The sequence below is a fragment of the Perissodus microlepis genome, chromosome 7 (assembly GCF_051167445.1).
Source record: "Perissodus microlepis isolate ML-2025 ecotype Zambia chromosome 7, ASM5116744v1, whole genome shotgun sequence".
Classification (NCBI taxonomy): domain Eukaryota; kingdom Metazoa; phylum Chordata; class Actinopteri; order Cichliformes; family Cichlidae; genus Perissodus; species Perissodus microlepis.
In genome coordinates, this window is record NC_140467.1 from 18,307,323 (window position 1) to 18,328,889 (window position 21,567).

A 21,567-nucleotide genomic window follows, 5' to 3' on the forward strand; every position below is an offset into this window, starting at 1 on the left:
GATATCTTGTCCCAAAATGCCACTTCTACTTCCAAAGAAGCAAATCATCTCATTTATGAAGCTAATAATTGGCTCAGACCATGTTAGTCCTTCAGTGCTGCACTGTATTAAACAGAGATGTGGTAGTTTTGCTACTCTGCAAGGACTGCTTGCACGCGGTTGGCTGTTTTGCTATCCAGGCTTTAACCCTGTAAAAAATTGCTAATTTTTTTAAACTAGAGCGTTTATTGAACCTTCTGACAAATTTGTTTGTAATTAATTAATTAATTCATATATATATTTAATTTGTTTAATTTTTAACTTTTGTTTAAAACAAATGTGTTGTGTGCTTTATTTAAATTTTTTGGGGGGGAAAAAATCACTCTGACGATGTAGAGGTCTAAATAATGTACTAAAAGTTATGTTTTAAACGTGTTACACTTGGTGTTACGGCTAATCAGATTGACTCATACAGTACATCTCTTGCAAGTGTATTTTTTAATTCGTATTTTCATTGACTCAGAGTGCTTCTCAAAGTGTCTTCTTAGTTCATATCCACGTCCTGCTTCCAATCTTGTAGCATCCTTCCAGGTATTTAGTTGATGGTTCACTAGTGTTCCTGCAGGAGTAGTCCGGATGTTAAGGGTTGACAACAGAAAGGTTAATCAGCATCAAAGCTCAGACCCTCCGGCCTTGTTCAGAACCAGCAAAGCATGCTGCTCTCTGTTTTCACAATACGTCCTCACTGCCATTAGTGCTGTGTCAGCAGGCAAGGCCTTGTATATGTGTACGCAAGAGAGAGAAGAGTTTCAATTTTCAGGAATAGAGAACGCACACCGACACGCTTGCGTATTCGGTCGTATGAATTCACCCAAACAGCACTTAGGTACAGCCTGATTAACTACGTCCTGACTCAGGTTGTGTTTTGAGGAAGTCGGGCCTGGTGGACCCCATTGCTTACTCATGCTGGAAGTGACAAAACAGAAGTGTCCTGTTCAAGCATACACTGAAAGGCTAATATTCCTGTTGTCCCCCCATATAAGGCTGTGTTCACTTGCTTCCTCTTATTGTGGCTTTTGATCCACTGGTCTCCTAGTAAATATTAAACATAGTCAGAGGAAGAAGGAGTGGTCTGAATGTGTGTGTGTTGTGGGATAGTTGTCAGATTTATTTATTTTTTGCTATGATGTTCATCTTCTAGTATTTTTATTGTTTATATGTTTGATCTTGGCTTTGAAAAGGCTGGTGAGCTATAGTCTAAAAGCAAGCAGTTGCATGGTGAGCCAGACAGCAAAGATGCATCAGTAGTGAGTCATCTTACTTGGGGGCAGCTTATGTGGTGCGATGTGTGACCTGTACAGGTCCCTGTGAAAGGGACAGCTTGGGTGGTTCTTTCTCATTGCATGTGCATACCCAGGAGTAAATTTGCACAACATCACATTAAGCAAGTCTTCATATTTTCCATACTAAGTTATGAACACTCAGCCGTGCATGTGGAAGTTTGATTTTCCTCGTACTCTTTTCCCACAAACTGCCCTTTTTTTTCTATTTATGGTCCCAGAATAGATTTAGTTTTGGGGGTGTGGGTGGGGGTTGTTTAAGTCAGAAATGAATGTTTCTCTTATATTTCTCTCACCCTCTCTGACAGTGGACACTTTGTGTCGAGCTTGTGTGTTTGTTAAAAATAGAGTTTACTCAGCAGAGCACTTGAATAGATTGAGCTACTTGCAGACATTTCCTGACTAGAGCTGTATTTCCTACCCTCTGCTAGATCAACAGGCCATCTAAATAGGGACAGTGACCTGTCTGGTCCTGATTGTTTCCTTTTAGGAGGCTGGATCGTTGCATGATGATGGCATAGGAGGAGTCGTGTTTGATGTTTACTACAAGCTAAAAATACTACCCAGCCGCATTTGTCTGAGGGGGTGGGGGTTCATGTGTGTGTCTGTTGCCCCAAGTCCAACAGCTGGAGACTTGAGAGAGCCTCCATGATTTCTGAGGGGGGACAACAGGTGGGAAAGTAGGCGTGGGTGTCTGTTGTACTGTGCATACTGTGTTTCTGAATGTGTGGAATGATTTAGGTGGGTCTGCGCGTGTGTGTGTATTATGGCAACTATGTGATTATGTGTGCAGAAATATGTGCTTACATGTGTTATTCACACAAAAACACTATTAGTTGGATTACACATAAAAATGTCCATGTAATTTTGTTACATATGTACTGTGTGATCTAAAGGAATCTGCTCAAATGGAATTGATTAATTCAGTTTCGGCCAAGCACATTTTCCTTAATGATTAATTATGTCAATAAATTAATCTGTGATTTCATATATTTCAGTTGCATTCTTCTCAGAATTATTCATTCATGTTTAAGGAGTGTGTCATGCAAAACCTGGATGTATAGGAAGGCTTGAATTGTCGTATTCATCGTCATATTTTCTTACATATTGAAACTATGGCAGTACTATGAATTAAAATGAACGATCTTATTGTTGATGCCAGTGTAAAACTGTGCACCTTTCTACACCTCTTGCTTTCACCCTGATGAAACCAGGAATTTAGCCTTCCCAAAGGACAGGGCTGTTGTGCCTTGGCAGCTATTCTTCTCTGTCCCTCCGTAAAATTCAAGTGGTTGCAGATTCCTTTGATTAAATACCTCCTTGCTTGTGTAGCAACAATCAGATAAGGGTTACCATGTAGGGAATGTAAATGATGATAACAAGGTAAATCCACCATCTAGCAAGTGTCCCTGGATTATTGTGGGCATACCTGATGGTTACAATAAAGCAGGCAACTACATGCATATGGCAACCACCGACAGATAATTCATGTTTTAAAAATTTCCTTTAAAAATAAAGCCCAACATCTTAATCTTAAGTAAGTAGTTATTATTTAAGCTAGCATTGCTCACCCTCTTCATAATCCAATTTATTTTACTGTACACCAAATACAGTAACATCGTTAAGGCAGAGCTAGGAAGCAGGGGATCTTTGGCAAGCCGCGATGACCAGGCCGAATGTGTGGAATAGTTTCATCTGGTCTTATCAGTTTCATGTTTTGTTTTGTCTGCTGAGCCTGGCAGACCCAGTGTTGGTCCTCAGTAAAGAATGTATGGGTCGTGAAGCAGAGCCGATGGAGTTATTATGAAATATGTCTCTGAAATAACATCAACTATCCCTGTTCACTATAAATGGGAAATAGTCCAGCGATCATTCCAGCAGCATTCGATCTTGCTGGAAGGGCGTGGTTTCATTCACATTTTCGAATATTTCGCTTTTTGGTTACGTTATTGTTAAATTTGCACAATCCTGAGAACTCTCTGAACCCCGTGACCTCACCGCAGTTTCCCCTCACACCATCGCCGATCACATGTCTCTGAACACAGTCACTGTCTAACCAGGCATCTGTGGTCTGCATACTGATTCTCCTCAGCTTCCCCATGACATTTGCAGACATCATCAAAACATCACTTCCCAAACGCTCAAGCAAAAAAATTAAAAAAAATATATTAAAAAATTAAAAAATAAACCTCTACAGAGTGAGACTTGCCAAACAACGCCACTTGGGCAAAATGCCACTGTAACAAAAACAACAGGCCGAGTGCAATGCAGAAAAAGCTATATTTGGAAACAGATATGCAGGCGGCAAGCCGTCTCTTTTTCTTGTTCTGTCTCTAGCTGACTGTTTCCTTTTGAATTTGTGTGTGTGTGTGTGTGTGTGTGTGTGTGCTCATGTGTGTGATGGCGACTGTTGTAATATAGTATAAGAGTTTCAATTGCAAGTAATGGATTTAATGCTGGTTAAAAGGGAAGAGGTTTTCCAGGGTCAGCCTGGCTCCAGACCCTGTGGATCAGCTGGCACATTGTTGGGGCTCTGGCTCCAGCCATACGGCCACTGTCTAGGCGGGACAGACAGCTCGTTGAACATCAGGCATGGGGGATTCTCTATTTTAGATACACAAAGCCACTTGTTCTGCACGGTTTTAGTTTTTATTTGCTTTTTGTAGTAGAGTGCAGTTTACTGCTATTAAATGTTAGTATATATAGGGTCTGGCATACATACTTAAGCAGGATTTTATGTTTTTATCTTCTGTATTAAGCACATTGAGTTTAGATGTAGTGAAATGTGTTGTATAAATAAAAATGAACATTGTCATACAATTTACAACAAATTGATTATTATTGATTGGTTATATATTGGTTTAATTTCAAACATTGAAATATAAATAATATATTTACAACAGAATACATTTAAATCTGAAAATAAGTTGCCATGAATAAATCAATATACGTATATTAGGAGATAAGTTTTGCACTTATTTAGTCCTACTCCCCTTAATACTATTTTGAAATTTACAAATCAGTGTTACTCCATATAGTATATAATCTACACACACAATACACACATAAAACAATATATACCTCATCAAACAGGATAACAAACTCCATTTTTTTTACATTGAGCTAGATACCCTGTGATTAACAACCTCCTAAAAGAGCCAATCAAGGGTGTTGAAATGTAAGGAGAGGGAAGAAAGAAGATTGTTACAATGTCCCCAAATGTTTTGATCAAGTGGATATGGCTCAGAATGGTACAGCTACTAACGTGGATATGTTTTATTTTCATATATAAGTAGCTGTGTAGGAGTCGACTTTTGGATTTCTGTATTGCTTGCCGAACACCATACACATAGGTTTGTCTGCGAGCACTGCTTCTCAACCATGATCCCAAACATATCTTTATTTGTTGCTATAGAAAGTTTAAACATTCTTTAAAAATTATCGACAGAACAACAAGACGGGGAGATTCGAGCGCATAGAGATCCACCTTTGATTCCTTTATAGTGGGACAATGAATAAAGCTGGAGATGGAGGGTGCCCACTTGAGAGCCTCGACCTGTCAGCCATCTGTCAATCCCAACTATAGGGCGAATCTCCTTAACATCACTACTATTACTAGGAATTTTAGTTTCCAGGTATTTATTTAGAATAAAATTGAAATAAATAAATAAAATTGAGTGCCTCCACTAGCACTATAATAGTAAATAGTAAAAAAATCATTAAGTTAATGCTGGTTATCAGAGGTTTCAGTGCTACCGTATTTACAGATGCTCTATGTTAGTGTTTTAGCTCCTCAACAAACCTGCAGTGTGTGTTTTGTTGAGGAAAATTATTTTCTGTGCACAAGACAAAATGCCATCTATTTCAATAGTTGCCCTCAACCTAGACCAAAGTGCTGGCACGCCCCCTGCCATTTATAATATCAGGCTGACTGGCCTATTGATGATGAAAACAAAGCCACAGTGTGACTGACCTACAGCAGTGGCTGTAGTAACATGGCACCTCCCTGGTGACTGACGATGCCACGCTGGCTACCACCACAGCCTGGCACAGAAGGGGGAGCATGTATGTGTGTGTGTGTGTGTCTGTTTGAGGGGCTTGAGGGTCTTTTGGTGGTTGTGGCAGCTGGTAGTGAGAAAGGCGCAGGGGGTAGGGTGGGTGGGTTTCCCTCATTTATAAAGACACTCCTGTGTGAACACTGTGTGAGTCCACACCCTGGATGTATGCAGTCGCATCCAGAAGCCGACCGGCAGATTACCTTTAAACACGCAAACGAAAAATCCTTGCTAGAACTCTCTGAGGTTTATATCCGTATGTGTGCATGCGTGTTCCTCCTCTTCAGTAGATCAGTGTGGGTGATTCAAAGATTTGTCACCTTGAGTAATTGCCTGACTGCTGGTGAAATTTAGAGCAGCGTCGTGTTATTTAGCAGATTTTTATTTTTTTTTTAGCTCCAAGGACACTATGAAATGCCATCAAACTTTCCTGATAGAATCATGTGATGGCTATTCATCATCCCACATTAGAGAACAGTAAGATGAAGAAATCTTAGTGTTTGCGTCATGGTACGTGGCGAAATAATTCCTCAAAAGGAAGAGGCCTCAGAAAACTGGAAATTTTGTTCAGGCAGACAAGCACGGAGTTATTTGTGTTATGATCAAACATGAAAAAAAATTACACTTATATGTGATTTTTTTTGTTTGCTTAATGTAAACAAAACGTATTCAAACATGCTTGCAGCCGTATTCTGTCTTTGTGGGGGTCACCACACTGGGGACCAGTTAGGAGCAGATCATGTCCAGCTGTCTCTGAAGACAAATGGTCCATCAGGCAACTGCTCACTCCCCAAACCTGTCCTCTAAACTCCCCCTAGCCTTCCCCCTCCCCTTCTTCAAGGGTATTTACTTGACTTTATGTAATAAAAATCACTGTGAGTGCCTTTATCAGTTTGGTCACAGGATTAGCATAGGTGTGCGTGGTGATGGCTCCTGCAAGCAGATTGGAGCAGCTTTAAGTGTTTCTAGATGGACAACATTTTGCTTTATGGGTTTCACATGTAATGGACATTTGAGGGGGGTTGTTTTTGTTTGTTTGTTTAACATTTGTCCCAACTCCAGCCTTTGATAGGTATCATTTAACATTCCACAGATTTTCATAGAAGATTGAACTTCTGACATTAGTCAAAGTAAAACCATTACTTTGTTTTCTTTCCATGTTTAAAGCAAAATATTTCAAAGAACATAAGCGCTTTTTTTTTTCTTCTGGCCCGTTCTGCTCTATTTAAGCGCTCATTACTCATTAGTACCATTTTTTCAGTATTTCAAATATCAACATATTCTCAGTCACACATTATGTGACCTATGAATCACATTTTTTTTTAGCCAGTGGAGCAAAACCCAGACCTGTACTCCTTTGAGCTTCCAGGAGCAGTTTAATCTCTTCACAACTCATAATTCATCTCAATGAGTTTGTTTATGCTTCACATATATTTTTTTCTGCGCGTAACATTCCCCTGACCCACACAACTCTCAATGGCGAAAACTCTAACATGCCTCAAACGTGATATCAAAGCCTCTCCCACACTAGAGCGAGCGATTTGATTTATGAATTTTTTTAGCCTTTGTACAGCATGAGAAGCCCGTCAGTGTTCCCCACCAGACGTGCTTATATGGACACACTGGTGGATGTACGCTAACATGTGCATGTGCTCATGTGTGCATTACAAACATATCCAAACAGAATCATCAGTAAATCAAGTGAAACACCCGCTACGTTTCAGCGCACAAGCGTGAGCGCTGAACAACAGAGAGATCAAAAGGGAAAAAAAGAAGCGGAGGGGAGGAGTGGATGCAGGGGATTGTACGTCCTTGTGAAAGTAGCCCTCAGAAACAAAAGCAGCTTTGAGTGCGCACCCACTCAGAAGAGAGATTAGCCAGTACACACACCCCTCAACACACCACCACCATCACCAGCAGCACCACCCCTGCTGAAAAAAAAAAGAAAAAAGCTTTGGCTGCAGTTTAGCGGCACGTGGCGCAACCCTTGATACTCACCATGTGCGTCAGGTGCTCTTGCTCGGTTTCCTGTTCTTTAAAACCGTACCCACCATTTCCCTCTTTCGCTCCCTCCTTCCCTCAGCCAAAAGCAGTCCATTCACACTGCACCCATCCAGCCTTGCCCGTCATTTCTTCTTACTCTGTTTCTCTTTCTCTTTTTCTGTCCATCTCCTTTCTCCTGCTTTTACAAATACAAAGAACATATTGTATCTGCCAGCGTTAAAGTGAATCCATTCTCTTTGGCAGTGGCCCAGCCGGTGGTGAATCTGAGCTGGGCAAGCTCTGTTTTCCAGTTGGCACCAAGGCCACTGGTGGAGCAATTTGGTCGCTCATTGGGTTGGTGAATTTGAATCTAGCTGACACATTGGTTTGGGATTCATTCATGCAGTCTGTCATTTTTGCTCTCTCTCTCTCTTTCTCTCTCTCTGTCTCTCTTTTTTTTTCATTCATCTTGCAAATCGTGACCTCAGTTCACCTCTTATAAGGATTTTGAAATGTACGCTTTCTTGGACACCGTCTTTCTTTTCACAATGTGTTACAACATATAGGGATTTCTGGAGGCTCACGAGCTCCTCGGGGTTGTACGCAGTTATTTACAATATTATTCAGTTCTCCAGGGCACGTCTATAAATGGGTCACATGAATTTAAACCCAACACTTTCACAGATTCATTGCATTAGTTGGTGGTTTTCTGTTGCCTTTTTCCATCTGATTGGAAACCAGCCTGTTGAGCCTTCAAAAAAACACAGAGGAAGAACATTTTAAGGTCATGGTACTATTCAGATTTAGTTGTGGAAAGTCTTGGAGAAGGTTATTGAATTTTACATCAGGGCCACATCAGCAAAATGCAAAACCCAGAAACACACGCTTTTGAATGTACTAAATAGAGCTTGTAATTACTGAAATATACTTACTATTGCCACTCCTCTTAACACTCCACATAATCCCGAAAACATTGCCAAAGCTGCACAGTTTTGCACAAAAGTCCATATAAACACGCACAGACACAAACATGCCAATAATGAGACGCTATCATATTTCGTAATCATAGTTCAGGCCCAGAACTACCCTCTCCACAGACAAGACAGAGCCCAGAAGATGAGTCAACACACTCATACAATAGCAAAAACAAACTGGTGAATATTTGAAGTTTGTCTGACTGTCTCTCCTTTCTTTACTCACTGAATTTGATTCCCCTTCCTTTAATAGCTGTCTAATACTTGTCTTTTTCTGTCAGTAGTTCTCTTTTACTGCATGTGTCTGTGTATTGTTGAGGGTAGAATGTGATGATAATTATGTAGATGCACTGCTAATTCTGTTGCTTAGTTTTTTAAGGTAGCTTCTGTCGATTTAGGGGAAATGTGGCTTTTTTTAGATCAGCATTTTTTTCAAGGTGCTTTCAATAATGTTATAGTTAGTATCCTGATAAGATTTAATGTATTGTGTCTCGTACATGACATGTTTGTGTGTGTTCTTTCCTGGAGACAAAAAGCAGCTTATGTCCTTTTTTCATTCTGTATGAATTTATAATCTCATTTTTTCTTGGCCTTTTCAGTTTCTCTTTCTCACCTCTGATTTTTATTCTCCATTCATTCATGCCCTGTCACATTGATGATAAAGATGACCTATGTGTAATGCTAGCTTATTATTGGCCCAACAGAAAAGCCAGTGTATGCCCCCTCTGCTGCTTTTCTGCATTGTCCTTTGTGTAAAGACAGAAACGCTGGAGCCTGTGTGTATTCATATGTGTGTGTTTGTGGTGTAGGTGAAAGACAATGCACACGCAGTCTGGGTGAGCTGCTCAGGGTATCAATAGAGACTCTGAGAAATTCACCTAAACTGACCCATTGTTAATGTTTGCAAATATACAGTACACATTACAGTACACTACAGTATACATTACGTTTTATGAAAACAAAGTTATAAAAATATTGCCAAATGCTGTCCTCAGTGTTAAACTTGTATGAAAAATATTCCAAAGTTGACATTTTAATATGGTTTATGTGGCATTTTTTTCTGATTAACAAAACTAAGTGACAACAACAAACAGTAAAGGTTAACTTTAACTCATAGGCAGTGTAAAAGATGGATATAACCACTGTAGTATGTCACACGGGGGCTTTTGCTCTCTGTATTTTTAAGCTCAAATGCTAGTATTTTGGCTTCTGCCCTGTTGTTGTTTTTTGGGGGGGAGACTGAAATTAACTTATATGGATTAAACAGTCTAGCTAACTTTAGCAAGCTACATAGAAACTGTGCAGGTGTTATTGTGCAGACAAACATATCAGCTAATTATTGCTCCTTTTCAACTCACCTGTTTTGTTAAACTGGATTTGATGGTTCAAATTTTCACAATGCACGATCTACTCTAAATCACATGTTGCCCAAGGTAGTCAGTACAAGAACAAAGTATCTGTTACGACGATAAATCAGACAGGTTTTTCTGTTTGCTGATGCTAGCTCTGTTTCTACACCAAGTGGGACTGATCTCAGAGCCAGTTGCAACCATTGTTAATAGGAGATAAGTCCATAAAATAGAGACACACTACAGTTTCTAATGGGATCCAAGACAAGCGTACTTCCTGTACTTAATCGTGACCACAAGACAGCAGTATTTTAAAGAATAGATCAAACTAACAGGCAAGAAGCTTTATGACAGAACACTGTTTGACATGAAAGGAGAGAGATCACTTTCACTTAGGTATGTTTTAATTGACATCAATTTTTAGATTTTACTAGGCAAGTACTGCTTGCCTTGCTTATCCTCACTTAAATACGACTGCTAAAATTTTACTAAAACTTTTGCTTGTATCAGGCTGTAAATATGCTTTTTAATACTATAAAGTTGGATCATTTAACATGGGGATTGACTTCTCTTTGGAGGCATTCTCAACAGGCAGCTAGAGGAACTGTAGTTTATGACACTTTTTCAGCTTCAGGGGTTGTCCCTTGCACTTTTTTAATGTCATTTTTCTTCTATAGCAAAATATGCCACAAGTGTAATCCTCACATATCATCTTTAAAACATTTACATTTGTAACTCGTGTGCTTTTGGATTGATTTCAAGCCATGGTTGGAAACTGGACAACAGAGTGATCAATGTCATTCTCCTTTTTGCTTTGCTTTGCTTTGCTTTAGCTGTGACTTGTTTGGTGTACAGTTATAACAGCGGGTTTTTTTTTTGCTGAAGACAAGGTTCACTGTGGCTGGAAGCTGGTAGTGAGTGCAGTAAACAAAAACAATTAGCTGAAATGTGATAAATGTGAAACTAAGAGAGATAGCAGAGTCTCTCTTAGTTTTGTCTCTGCTGATGTGTGTTTATACAAAACATCTTCCACATTTTCTACAATGTATATGGACTAGAACAACTTTGATTGATACAGTTAGTTTTAAATAATATCTTTAATCAAAAATATGGTAAGTGTTTATTGCAGGGATAGACTGTATAAAAGTCATTTTGGAATGTATTTAACTGAGGATGCATTGGTGTTACACATTAAGAAAAGTACTGGCTCCCGGTGCAGTTATTGGCCTGATGTCAATGCCGGACCATTGGTGAGTTTTACACACCGTGCACCTCAGATCTCCACCGCCCCACTTTGAAACTTTATGTAGTCTGAGTAGCTGTGGCTCCTGATAAGTTCCACTTTGCAATAATGCCACTTTCAGTTGAGTGTGGAATATATAGAACGGAATACATTTCATGAACTGATGTTTCAGCTGTGAAATCCTATTACAATACAACACAAAAAATAATTTTTTTACAAAAATGTGTGAAGGCAGGCTGCATGGTTAGGCGCTTTAGGGCGATCGTGGCTCAAGAGTTGGCAGATCGTCTTGTAATCGGAAGGTTGCCGGTTCGAGCCCCGGCTCCGACAGTTTCGGTCGTTGTGTCCTTGGGCAAGACACTTCACCTACTGGTGTTGGCCAGAGGGGCCGATGGCGCAATATGGCAGCCTCGCTTCTGTCACAGCTGTGGCTACAACTGTAGCTTGCCTCCACGAATGTGAGAGTGAATGAATAGTGGAATTGTAAAGTGCTTTGAGGGTCTCGAAAAGTGATATATAAATGCAATCCATAATTATTATTTTTTACACCTATGGCAATGGTCTTGAAATACTTGAATTAAAAATTTAAGAGGTGTGGTCCAGTACTTGCCCATATAAAGTGTTTATGTTAGGCTTAGGTTCTAAGATTAGGCTCAAAACTTTGCTTTTTGTCATATGATTTGTCAATCATATAGTTAGGGCTGGATCAGATGACCATAAACCATCTATTTGTTATGCTTCAATAGGCCTAGGCTCCTGGGGGACTTCCAATGGTGCCCTGAGCGTTTCTTCTTCACCCACCTGTTTCCATTCTGTGTGTTTATACGTCATTGCTGTATTTAATTATTTGTAATCATCAAATTATAGCCTTTTGTCCTGTCTCTTGTTGCCTTGTTTCCCCTTACCCCATGCAGTTGTGGCTGACAAGCCTAGTTCTGCTGGAGGTTTCTTCATGTTAAAAGGGAGTTTTTCCTTCCCACTGTTCCCAAGTGCTTCCTTATAGGAGATCATCTGATTATTGAGGTTTCTTTCCAATTTTGTAGACTCTTTAACGTATATTATAAAGCACCATGAGGTGCCTTTTGTAATGAATTGGTGCTATATAAATACAGTTGAATTGGGTGTTAACGCTCTTTGTTCCGCAAGACTGTCAATACAATCTCTTGCAATATGAAAGTGTTTTTGTCACAATATTGTTATTATACAAGAGGGTACCTTTTAATTAGAAAAAAATCGAACATATCCCCTTTTCCTGCCTCCTTGAGCTATCATCAGCTGACTTCAGTTTCTGTAGTGGGAAGAGGAAATAATCAGTCATCAAGTTTTTGAGAAATGGAGTTATGAGCAACACTTTTATTTTTAGTCAAGCTCAAACTGCATCTAGAAAAGACTAGAAAAGTCTAGAAAAGACTATCTACTACTGCTGTATGCCAACCCCCAACGAAGCAGCCAAAGCCTGATTTTCAGCGCTTCATGTAGCCTGAGGTTTATATTGTAAACTAATAATAATGTGACAATGAATCTCAGGCTGTGAGAGGAAAGCAAAAGTAGTGTAGAGAGCAGTGTAAAGACTTAATTTCTTCAGGGAGTAAATAAGTGACATAATGTATAACTTTTTGAGAAAGTAACAATTGATTTGTAATACAATACCTTTCTGTAATGACCCCTCACGGTGATTGTTAGTGTGCAATCTTAGAAAAAAATTAAACAGCTACTTAAAATCTAGCTTTGTAATTCACACGGATTTAATGGGAATTAGAAATGAATTGAAATGAACATCATATGAGTCATTGTCTGGCTGTATAAGTAGGCACTGTCATAACAAAAGCGAGAAAAAGTGAGACTGTAAAACTGGTGCTGTGCAGGTTAAGTCAAGGGGCTTTTTGAGGTCAGTGTGGTGGGAAAACACTACATATTCATTACAGCATGCGAGGATGGTGACCAGCACAATTGTTTCCCTCTTGTCATATCTGTTTTTCTGTCTCGGCTCTGGTGCTATTGTCTCATGCAACCAACAGCGTTTCAATGACAGGAATCTTGTTTTGTTGAATAGCGCTGCCTGAACTGACACAGATGCCAAGACATTCCTGGAGCTGGTAGTCTTTCCTTCTTGGCTACTCTACTTTACTCTCCTTCTGTTTTCTCTATTTTCACTCCTATTCCCTCCTCATCTTTCCCTAGTCCTCCTCAAGGTGACTGTCAACGTGACAGAAACAGAAGAAGAGAACGCAAGTGGAATGGACAGGTTTATATTAAAGTTTTGTTCCCTTCTTTCTTTCTTTCTTTCTTGCTTGTGTGTTAGGGTGCTGAATGCTCAAAGAAAAGCTGTGTACTCGGCAGTCCAGTCAGGATTGCGCAATACAATGTATATCCCAGTGTTGTTTTCCCCTGCTGAATAAGCCACGCCACTTCACAACACCTAATTACCATTCATTACATGTCAAGGTTAGCATACACTCCCTCGTTCGTACGTATCTCATGTCCTTCTTACATTTCCTACCTCCATTTGTCAGTAATCCTGCGATGGTAGAAGTTGGCAAGACTCAAAGAATGCAGCAATAGCAAGCCTGAGCTTTTCTCCAGGCTTTATAAAGTCCCCAACAGATGGCAGTGTGAATCATCCTATCTGCAAAGACCAGCTTGTGATGAGTGAATCATGTATTACTAGACTTCTTGCTATGAAATTGTAAAGCAGGCACAAATCTTGTGAAATTATTAATTATACCTTGTAGCATTTTAAACAAGGTTACAAAATTCTGCTTGAGACAAGCTGCATCTCCAGAAATAAATGAAAATGTAAAAAAATAATGAACATTCAATCAGTGTTAGGCCACATACTATTTGTGGTGAGAAGGCTTTATGAAGCTGACACATGTTAAACCAACATGTGATGTTATCTGTTCTCATTTCCATCCTGGGTGGTTTTTACTGCTCTTTGTGCTGTGGCTCCACTTTACAAAGTTGATTGTCTTGTGTGTTATTTTATCTGATCATGAACTTGGTTTGGGTCCAGACTTTGAATATGGCCACAGAGAGCGAATCATCCTCTATCCTAAGCGGCAGAATTTTTCTACTCCAGCTGCAGTTAAGTCCATAAGTATTTAGACAAACACACATTTTTTTTTCTATATTTTTGCCCTCTCTGCACTTCTACAGTGGATTTAGCTCAAAGGATCAAGATGCGACCAAAGTGTCGAAATAGAAGTCGCAGGATCAATTGTTGAGTGCGCAGTACAGTAAAGGCATAGCAGAGCATCTCAAATGAGGAAACGCAGCATTTGGTGATGTCCATGTGTTCTAGACTTCAGGCAGTCAGTGACGGCAAAGAATTTTCATCCAAGTATTAAAAAAATATATAAATGTAAAATTATGTTTGTTCTATTACTACATACTACATACATTTTCCTGGACAGTCTGTTAGACTGGTGACATGACGACTTTGACGACAGTGTTAGCATCTCAACAAGGGCGTGGCTTCTTGTTGGCTCCATTTTTTTTGTTTGTTGTTTACTAGGTGACAAGAGTGGAATTTATGCACATTGTATGTGGCTGTACTTGTTATTGTGTACAAGACAACAGACAGTCCCAGGGGAGGGCAGGAAGGTGGTTCAGGAAGGGTGTTCCTGTGTGAACGGGAGCTCTATGCTCTCCTCACCACTGTGGTTCATGTCTCGACTGATTGTTCTTATGATTGGAAGTACATGAAGTACTGGTGAAAGATAGAACAAAGTGTACCTGCTTTGTTTGCTAACTTTATATAACATCCCTTTGTGTTCCCACAGTCATGGATTTTGACATTTTCTGTAAGTTAGATGATATTCGACAACATTTACCAATTGCAGCCTTTACACTTTTTTCCTCTCTCGCTCACTCTCTGAACTGGCTCAGTCAGTCAAAGGGACCTCAGTGGAATTCAGGGAAAGCCCTGCTGCTGTAGTGTCAGGTTTGTGACTTATCCCATGTGTTTGTGGTCAGAGGGCGAGGCAGGGACAGCTGGAGCATCACCTGTCACTGGATCGCATTTGTTTTTATGACACAGCAGTGGCTCGATCATAGCCCTAGTACAAATCACTGTGGACACCTATATAAATAATGGCACATTACAAAGTGTGCCACATTTAATTGGTATTTCTTCTGTATGTGCACTGTGACATAAACGAGCAGTGAAGCAGAAGGAACTTTCTCAAACTTTATAACCACATGGATTATTGTAAAGGCTAATGTCCGTATGATAATATGTAGATTCATATGTAAAAAGGAAATTTGTGTATTGAATAACTTTGTAAAAAGGCTTGTTATCATCTCTCATGGGGTCATGTAAATGGTTTTAACTATTATGTTTTTTTATTACACCTCAGCATAGATTCCAAAAGAAAAAACACCTCTGACATACGCTAGTGATATATTCAAACACATGCGCTTTGTCCCCCTCTCACCGGCACCGGCCCCCTTTCGACCCCATAAAGCGCACACATGCATAAAGTCAGTTGCAATAAATATGTCCACCGTGTTTTGGAACACGCCTGTCTAATTATGTTTTTCTTGTCTCTCTGTGGGTCTCCTGGGCATTTCCTTTCAGATTCACAACAGGAGGAATTCCTGATCCATTTTAAGCTCCAACGAGAATGTTGATAAGTCTGTAGATTACCAGCAAACATGTTTATGATACCCTATTATTCTCTAAGCTTCATCCAGGCCAGCGCGTGCTTCATCTACTTAGCACAGCTATTTAGGTCATGGGACAATCTCAGAAAAGTCCAGTGGGTGGTGAAATATAAGCAAACCTTAGCAGAAAAGGTCAAAATGAAGTTATTGTTGCACAGTCATACTGCAGAATATTGGGAACACAATTCAGAGCAATTCAAACTTTATGAGTAAGTGAAGGTAGCGCATTGAGGCACGACTGGGACGCTACTATCTGTGTAATCTTTAACTTGAAATGTGTATCATAAATTTCAGGGTAAAGCCATCCTGTCTTGATGTCTAGACTCTTCTGATTTGACAGTGTACAGTTATCTGTGAATTATGGCCATTGCCGTGCTGTGATGTGATTTCACTCTTCCCTGTGACCTACTCTGATATCTGAGATTTACGCTTCCTATTATGGCTCATATTTCAACAACAATAATAGCCGCTAAATGTCCTACTCTACCATAAAAATGTCTCGGCCATCAGACACACACAGTAAAAGATGGGGAGGGGAAAAAAAGGCACATACCCTTTATCCTAGAAAATGCCACTGATGTTATGATGTTAACTGCACAACTGTGCCTTCCCAGTAACACAACAGCGCTGCGTAGAGACCACAGTCTGAATCTGTGCGCTCTGCCTGATGCTTGAGATGCTCTTTGATGTGAGTTGCTGTTTAGGCTTTGATTTATGAAGCACAGTCATTTTCTACAGTTTCTTGAAGACATCTGAGCCATCAGAGGATTTTGGTTTGTGTGTGTATGTCTGTAAATGCTTTTGTAGGGATCGCTAGATAAGTTTAAAGGTAAAACCAAGGTTAAGGCTAAGAATATGTGAAGATATAATCTATCACATTTACTCACACAGTGACCCGGGCCTTTGTATGCTTTTAGCTGCAGAAGATATCAGGCCTTTATTTGAAGCAGTATGCTTATATTTATAGGCTGGCCTTTTTTTTTTCTAATTCAGGCGATTAATAATAATAAGTTATGTTAAAGCATATCATTTTAAGTCTTGATCTCCTTGTTAAAGTTACTTCTTAGTGCTGTTGATGCTGTGGAGAACGGTGAATCTTTATCAGAAAGAATCTGGACAAGGTGTTATTTTAGCAACAAGCAGATTGGGACAGAATGCTGTTACATGTGCCAACACAACTGCCATCAACACAGAAGCCCGCTGCACTCATAGTGTCACAGTTGGCCTAGTCTAACACAAAGTTAAATAAAACACAATGTGAGGAACTGAAGTAGAGCATGTTAGGCTTTACACTTTATGCAGCTGACTTAAATTCAAAGCTCAGGCTTTATTTCTTAATAGGGCTTTTTATAATTGCAGCATTTGCAGGCTTTGGGGGGTGGGCCTTGCCAACCACTCCAACTGTCATTATCAGACACCCAGCTTTTAATAGACTGTTAGTTTTTATTTAACTTCTGTACTTTTTTCCCCTAAGTGTGGCATGCTAATGTCATTAGCAAGCTCCATATGCTCATTATTTCAGTTTAACTTAGTGACTGGGTGTTTCTCATATTTAGTAGAGTATTTAGACACATTGGGAAGCTGACAGGAAGCAAAAATTACATTTTAATTCATGTTCATTGGTACTGCACTGCTTAGTGTTATTTTTGACATGCAGAATGAACAGAAAAACATGATCTGTCAGAAACCAAGGTTAGTATTACTATTATTAGTAGTAGTACTTTTAGAAGTAAGTGGTGGAAAACAGTGGTGAAACTATTTTTGAACCTCCAGCTCCTGCAAATAATTAAAAAGTATAAATAGAAGTCTTTTGTTTTTTGTACGTCCATGGATGGGTTTAAATCCATATTGTTGAATGGGTGGATGACTGGTTGTGTAAAGCGCTTTGGGGTCCTTAGGGACTAGTAAAAGCGCTATACAAATACAGGCCATTTACCATTTGTTACAGAAAGAAAATTCAAAATGTTTCACATTTTGAAAAAAATGCTTATTAATTTACAACTAGATGTAAGGCAGACAAGCCTATTTTTCATTCTTAATACCCAGTAATTCACAGCCTCTCAGATTCATTTATGTTCTTTTTGTGTATATGAAGGTATGTTTACGAGGTCTTGTAAGTAGGTGCTGTACATACATACGTCTGGATGTGCAGTGCTCACTGCATTTGCATGTCACCAGGCAGTCTGCGGTCTGTTTACTTGTGCAACTCAGGTGGAGACATTTATGTATTCACACCATGGCTAGACTGGCTACGCCCTGTTAGGTCTGGTAGTATCTTAGCATCTGTTGGGTGACACACCTGTGTTTACAGTTGGGAAAGCATGTAAATAACAGTGGCCTTAATGTGCGTGTGTGTGTGTGTGTGTATGTCTGCCCACTTAAGGATCGTATAGCTCAACAGCTTTTGTAATGAGTGCCTTTAGCAGGTAGATGGCGACTGGCAGACTAACGTGTCATTATGCAGTCTGTCATTGGGATGACGACTATATTAAAGAGGCAGATGGATATGAAACAAAAGAGCAAACCAAAGCTGGAATTGTTACATAGTGCAGGTCTACACTATACTTATGTTGCGAGTGTTCATCTCAGAGGTATTCAGCTAACCTAACCTGTTTGGTTTTTTTGCTGCTGTCAGATCCATCAGATGGACGAGAAAATGGACTCGGTTCTACGGATCCTGTTGGAGCAGTTCCCACCCAAAGTAGAGCTGACGTCCAAGCCCTCTATCCGCAGGGTGACCATCCAGAAACGGATGGGTGGCAGCACCGACGAGGGCCCCTGATGTCGCAGCGCGGCTCACGTTGGCTACGATGATGTCATCACCAAAGGACAATTAAAGGAGCAGGAGTTCACATAAACAGCCTAACCCCTTATGTGGGGACTTAATAAGGGGGTTCAGTCTTCCGAAATCACCCGTCCCCCCACCCTACCTCTATTCCTTTCACAGTTCCAAATTTTCAAATTAACTTTTGACCCTTGAGAAGAGAACAACTTCTAATTGTCCGCTTAACTGTGATTTTGGACACAAGGGCAAAACAACCACTCGAGTGGGATTGATGTGTGGAAAGCAGACTGACTGGCTGACCTCTTCCTTAGGGTGTTTGCTGGCTGTGTATGAGTGTTTTGTTTTGTTTTTTAAGTTTTCTTAATGTAGCTTTGTCTTCTATACTAGTCAGTCTACCCCTGCAGCACAGTCATTCAAGCAGCGACATGCTGCATGAATTTATTTCACTACATTAGCCCTCATAATCGCACTACTCTGTGATGTTAATTTATGTGTGGCCTGTCAGTGAGCTGCATTCCTCTACTGCAAATATTATTCCAAAGCTAACTAACCCCGTAATGAAGTCGTAATGCAATCAAAGCCCTGAAGTTCCCAAAGACATAGGAAAAAGAAACCCAACTCAAAGTCCAGCCATGGTAGAGGAATTCCACAAATCCTTCTGATTATCTTGGCACCACCAATGCCGAGCACACAGTGGAGTTATATCCATAGATACATATCCATCTCGCCTAGCTGTACTCAAACTGTGGCAGGTGTTTGTTGGTAGTGATCGAATAACACGAGGAGGGTAGATGGTTTATCTGTTGACTTTTTCCTACGTTGGGACCGGAGGGCTGGAGTGGAAGAAATTAAGCTAACCAAATGTGTATGGTCCAGGCTGGGTGGTTAACACGGTGCTGATTTGCAGCTGTGTTAGTGATAATAAAACAGAGACAAGATCGGACACTGTACAGTCAGGAGTTGAGGCATGATCTGTGTGCTTGCTCGGGGTTTTCCTGTAGGTATCAAGCTCACGCGTTTTAACCTTACACCACTGCTAGGATTCTGCAGGACAGCTTCTGTTACCCTCGTCACGGCGTTCCCACTGCTGTATTGAATTTGAGATAAATTTGCCCCATTAAAGCTCTGATTATTTTTTCTCTCCTGAGCTAATTAAGTGTCGAATTCGTGGTAAGGAGAGATTTCTGTCCATAACCAGGTAGTAAAAAAAACACAGTGCAGAATTTAAACAGAACGCTTTGAGGAGCTGGAGCGCTAATTCTGTGTGAAAGCTTTTTGGGAAAAGTCGGCTACCACTGAGGGCGATCGTCTGAAAGATAAAGACAATGCTCTCATTTTGTTTCTACACTCACATTATCTATCTGACAGAGGCCACTGAGGCATGGAAGAAGTAGAAAATAGAAAATAACTCAATTATGGAGCTGTAGTATGAAAGGCCTCCCATAATTATAGCATGCACATTCCTAAAAAGACGAATGCACAGACAAAAAGAAGGGCGAACAAGGGAAGCAGAAAGCTCTTTCTCTGCACAAATGTGTGTTTTCTTCTTCTTCTTTTTTTGCAGTGGTTAAAAATGTACTATTATTTATTATCTATTACCTAAAGTGGGTGTAATTCTTCTCCTGTACAGTTTTATAGAAGTTGTAAATAGAAACATTGCCTTATCGTTCTGTATTTATTATAATGTGTAAAAAGAAAAAAGATCAGCCTGGAATATGTCTGCTTGTCTGATTGGTTTAACACATGGTGAGGTTCCTGTTGTCCAGATGGATGGAAATGATTGTAAATGATACTCTCACACACCCTGTGCACTGTAGCTCTGCTGTAAATAATAAAACTCCATTTCATTAAAGCTCTGCCCTCCTGTCTTAGTTTGGGAGAATTTGATTATCTCATCTATGCCATAATATAGTTTATAGTTATATAAGCTTATAGTTTTTGTTGTTGTTGTTGTTTTAAGCTAGTTCTTTAAACATCAAGCCGAGAATGGGTCGAGGTAAGTCACGAGCTGACATTTCCATCCAAATAAAATGTCTCCAAAGCCTCATTTCACTAAATTCCTTTTTAAGCTGCAATCACCACTAAGGAGGAAGAGAAGGGGGAGAAAAAAAACATGACACTTTCACTGTACCTACTTTGAACTTCAATATTCCATAACCCATTGAGCCAGGCATGCAGAGGAAGAGGGAATGCATCTCGTATTACCACTCAATTATATTTTCCTTCAAAGGCCAAAAAATACTGGGGATGTCCCAAGATCAGCACACTTGTGCATTTAGAGAGCGAGAGAGAGGCTAGAAGAAGGAGGCAGGGTCATCCTGGGGGAAGGGTGGGGAATGGGCAGAGTAAAGTGGAAGAAGGAGGAGATTCAGGAGAACAGCGGGGGCATAAGTGACCTTATGTGAGGCGGAGAGCAGGGGCATTTTCAATTTACCAGAGGGACTACGGGGCGTAGTGCTCCGCTGCTTTTTGTCCTCCTTTGGTTTCTATCACTGCTAGGGGATTTTGGCAGAGAGAGTGCCGGGGGGTGGGGGGGGCGGATGAGGAAAAAAAAGGAAAGAAAGCGAGACCCCATGGCTAGCTCCGTCTGCAGAGGCTGCTCTGTGCCTCCCCGTGCTGCTCTTTCATCTCGGGACTAGACAGAGAGAAGGGAGAGAGAGACTCCCACTTCAAAAGGCAGTTTGATCTCAGAAGTACACAGGAACGCAACTAAAAGAGGATCTGAGGAAGCAGTTTAAAAGGAGAATATAAGGGGCACACTGTCACAGACGCTGGACAGTGAAATCTGGCAGTCCTGGAAAAAAAAAACTCTGTGCAGAGGAGGAATTCAAGGAAGATCATGACCGGACTCTAAGCTGAATCGATGATCCGTGTCGACTTTGATCCCGCCTCCCGACAGAACCTCATCACGCAGCTGAATATGGCCCCGTACAACATAATATCTCAAATCATACAAAAGACTTGCAGTATATTATGTGCTTTGTGTCTCAGACATATACAAATATCTGAGGATGAGCATGATCTTCTAGAATAGTGTTCATTTAAAGTAATACGATCTAATGGAATTAAAATAAAATTCCTGCTTACCCAACTCAGGGTCACCAGGGCAGGGGGTAGCCTATCCCAGCTGTCACCCTGGACAGGTTGCCAGTTTGTCACTGGTCTAACACACAGAGACGGACAAGCATTCCCAC

The 21,567-nt window shown here is 40.3% G+C and overlaps 1 protein-coding gene across 2 annotated transcripts in view; it reads left to right on the forward strand.

Moving 5' to 3' along the window:
* The window catches only part of kcnq1.2 (potassium voltage-gated channel, KQT-like subfamily, member 1.2), a 167,752-nt gene extending 147,544 nt beyond the window's left edge, over positions 1 to 20,208 (forward strand). For both annotated transcript variants that reach the window (XM_084933942.1, XM_084933943.1), the window contains one exon: positions 18,224 to 20,208. In XM_084933942.1, coding sequence (XP_084790068.1) covers positions 18,224 to 18,370 — 147 coding nt within the window. In that variant the 3' untranslated portion in view covers positions 18,371 to 20,208. The remainder of the gene's footprint in view (positions 1 to 18,223) is intronic.
* The last annotated feature ends 1,359 nt before the right edge of the window (positions 20,209 to 21,567 follow it).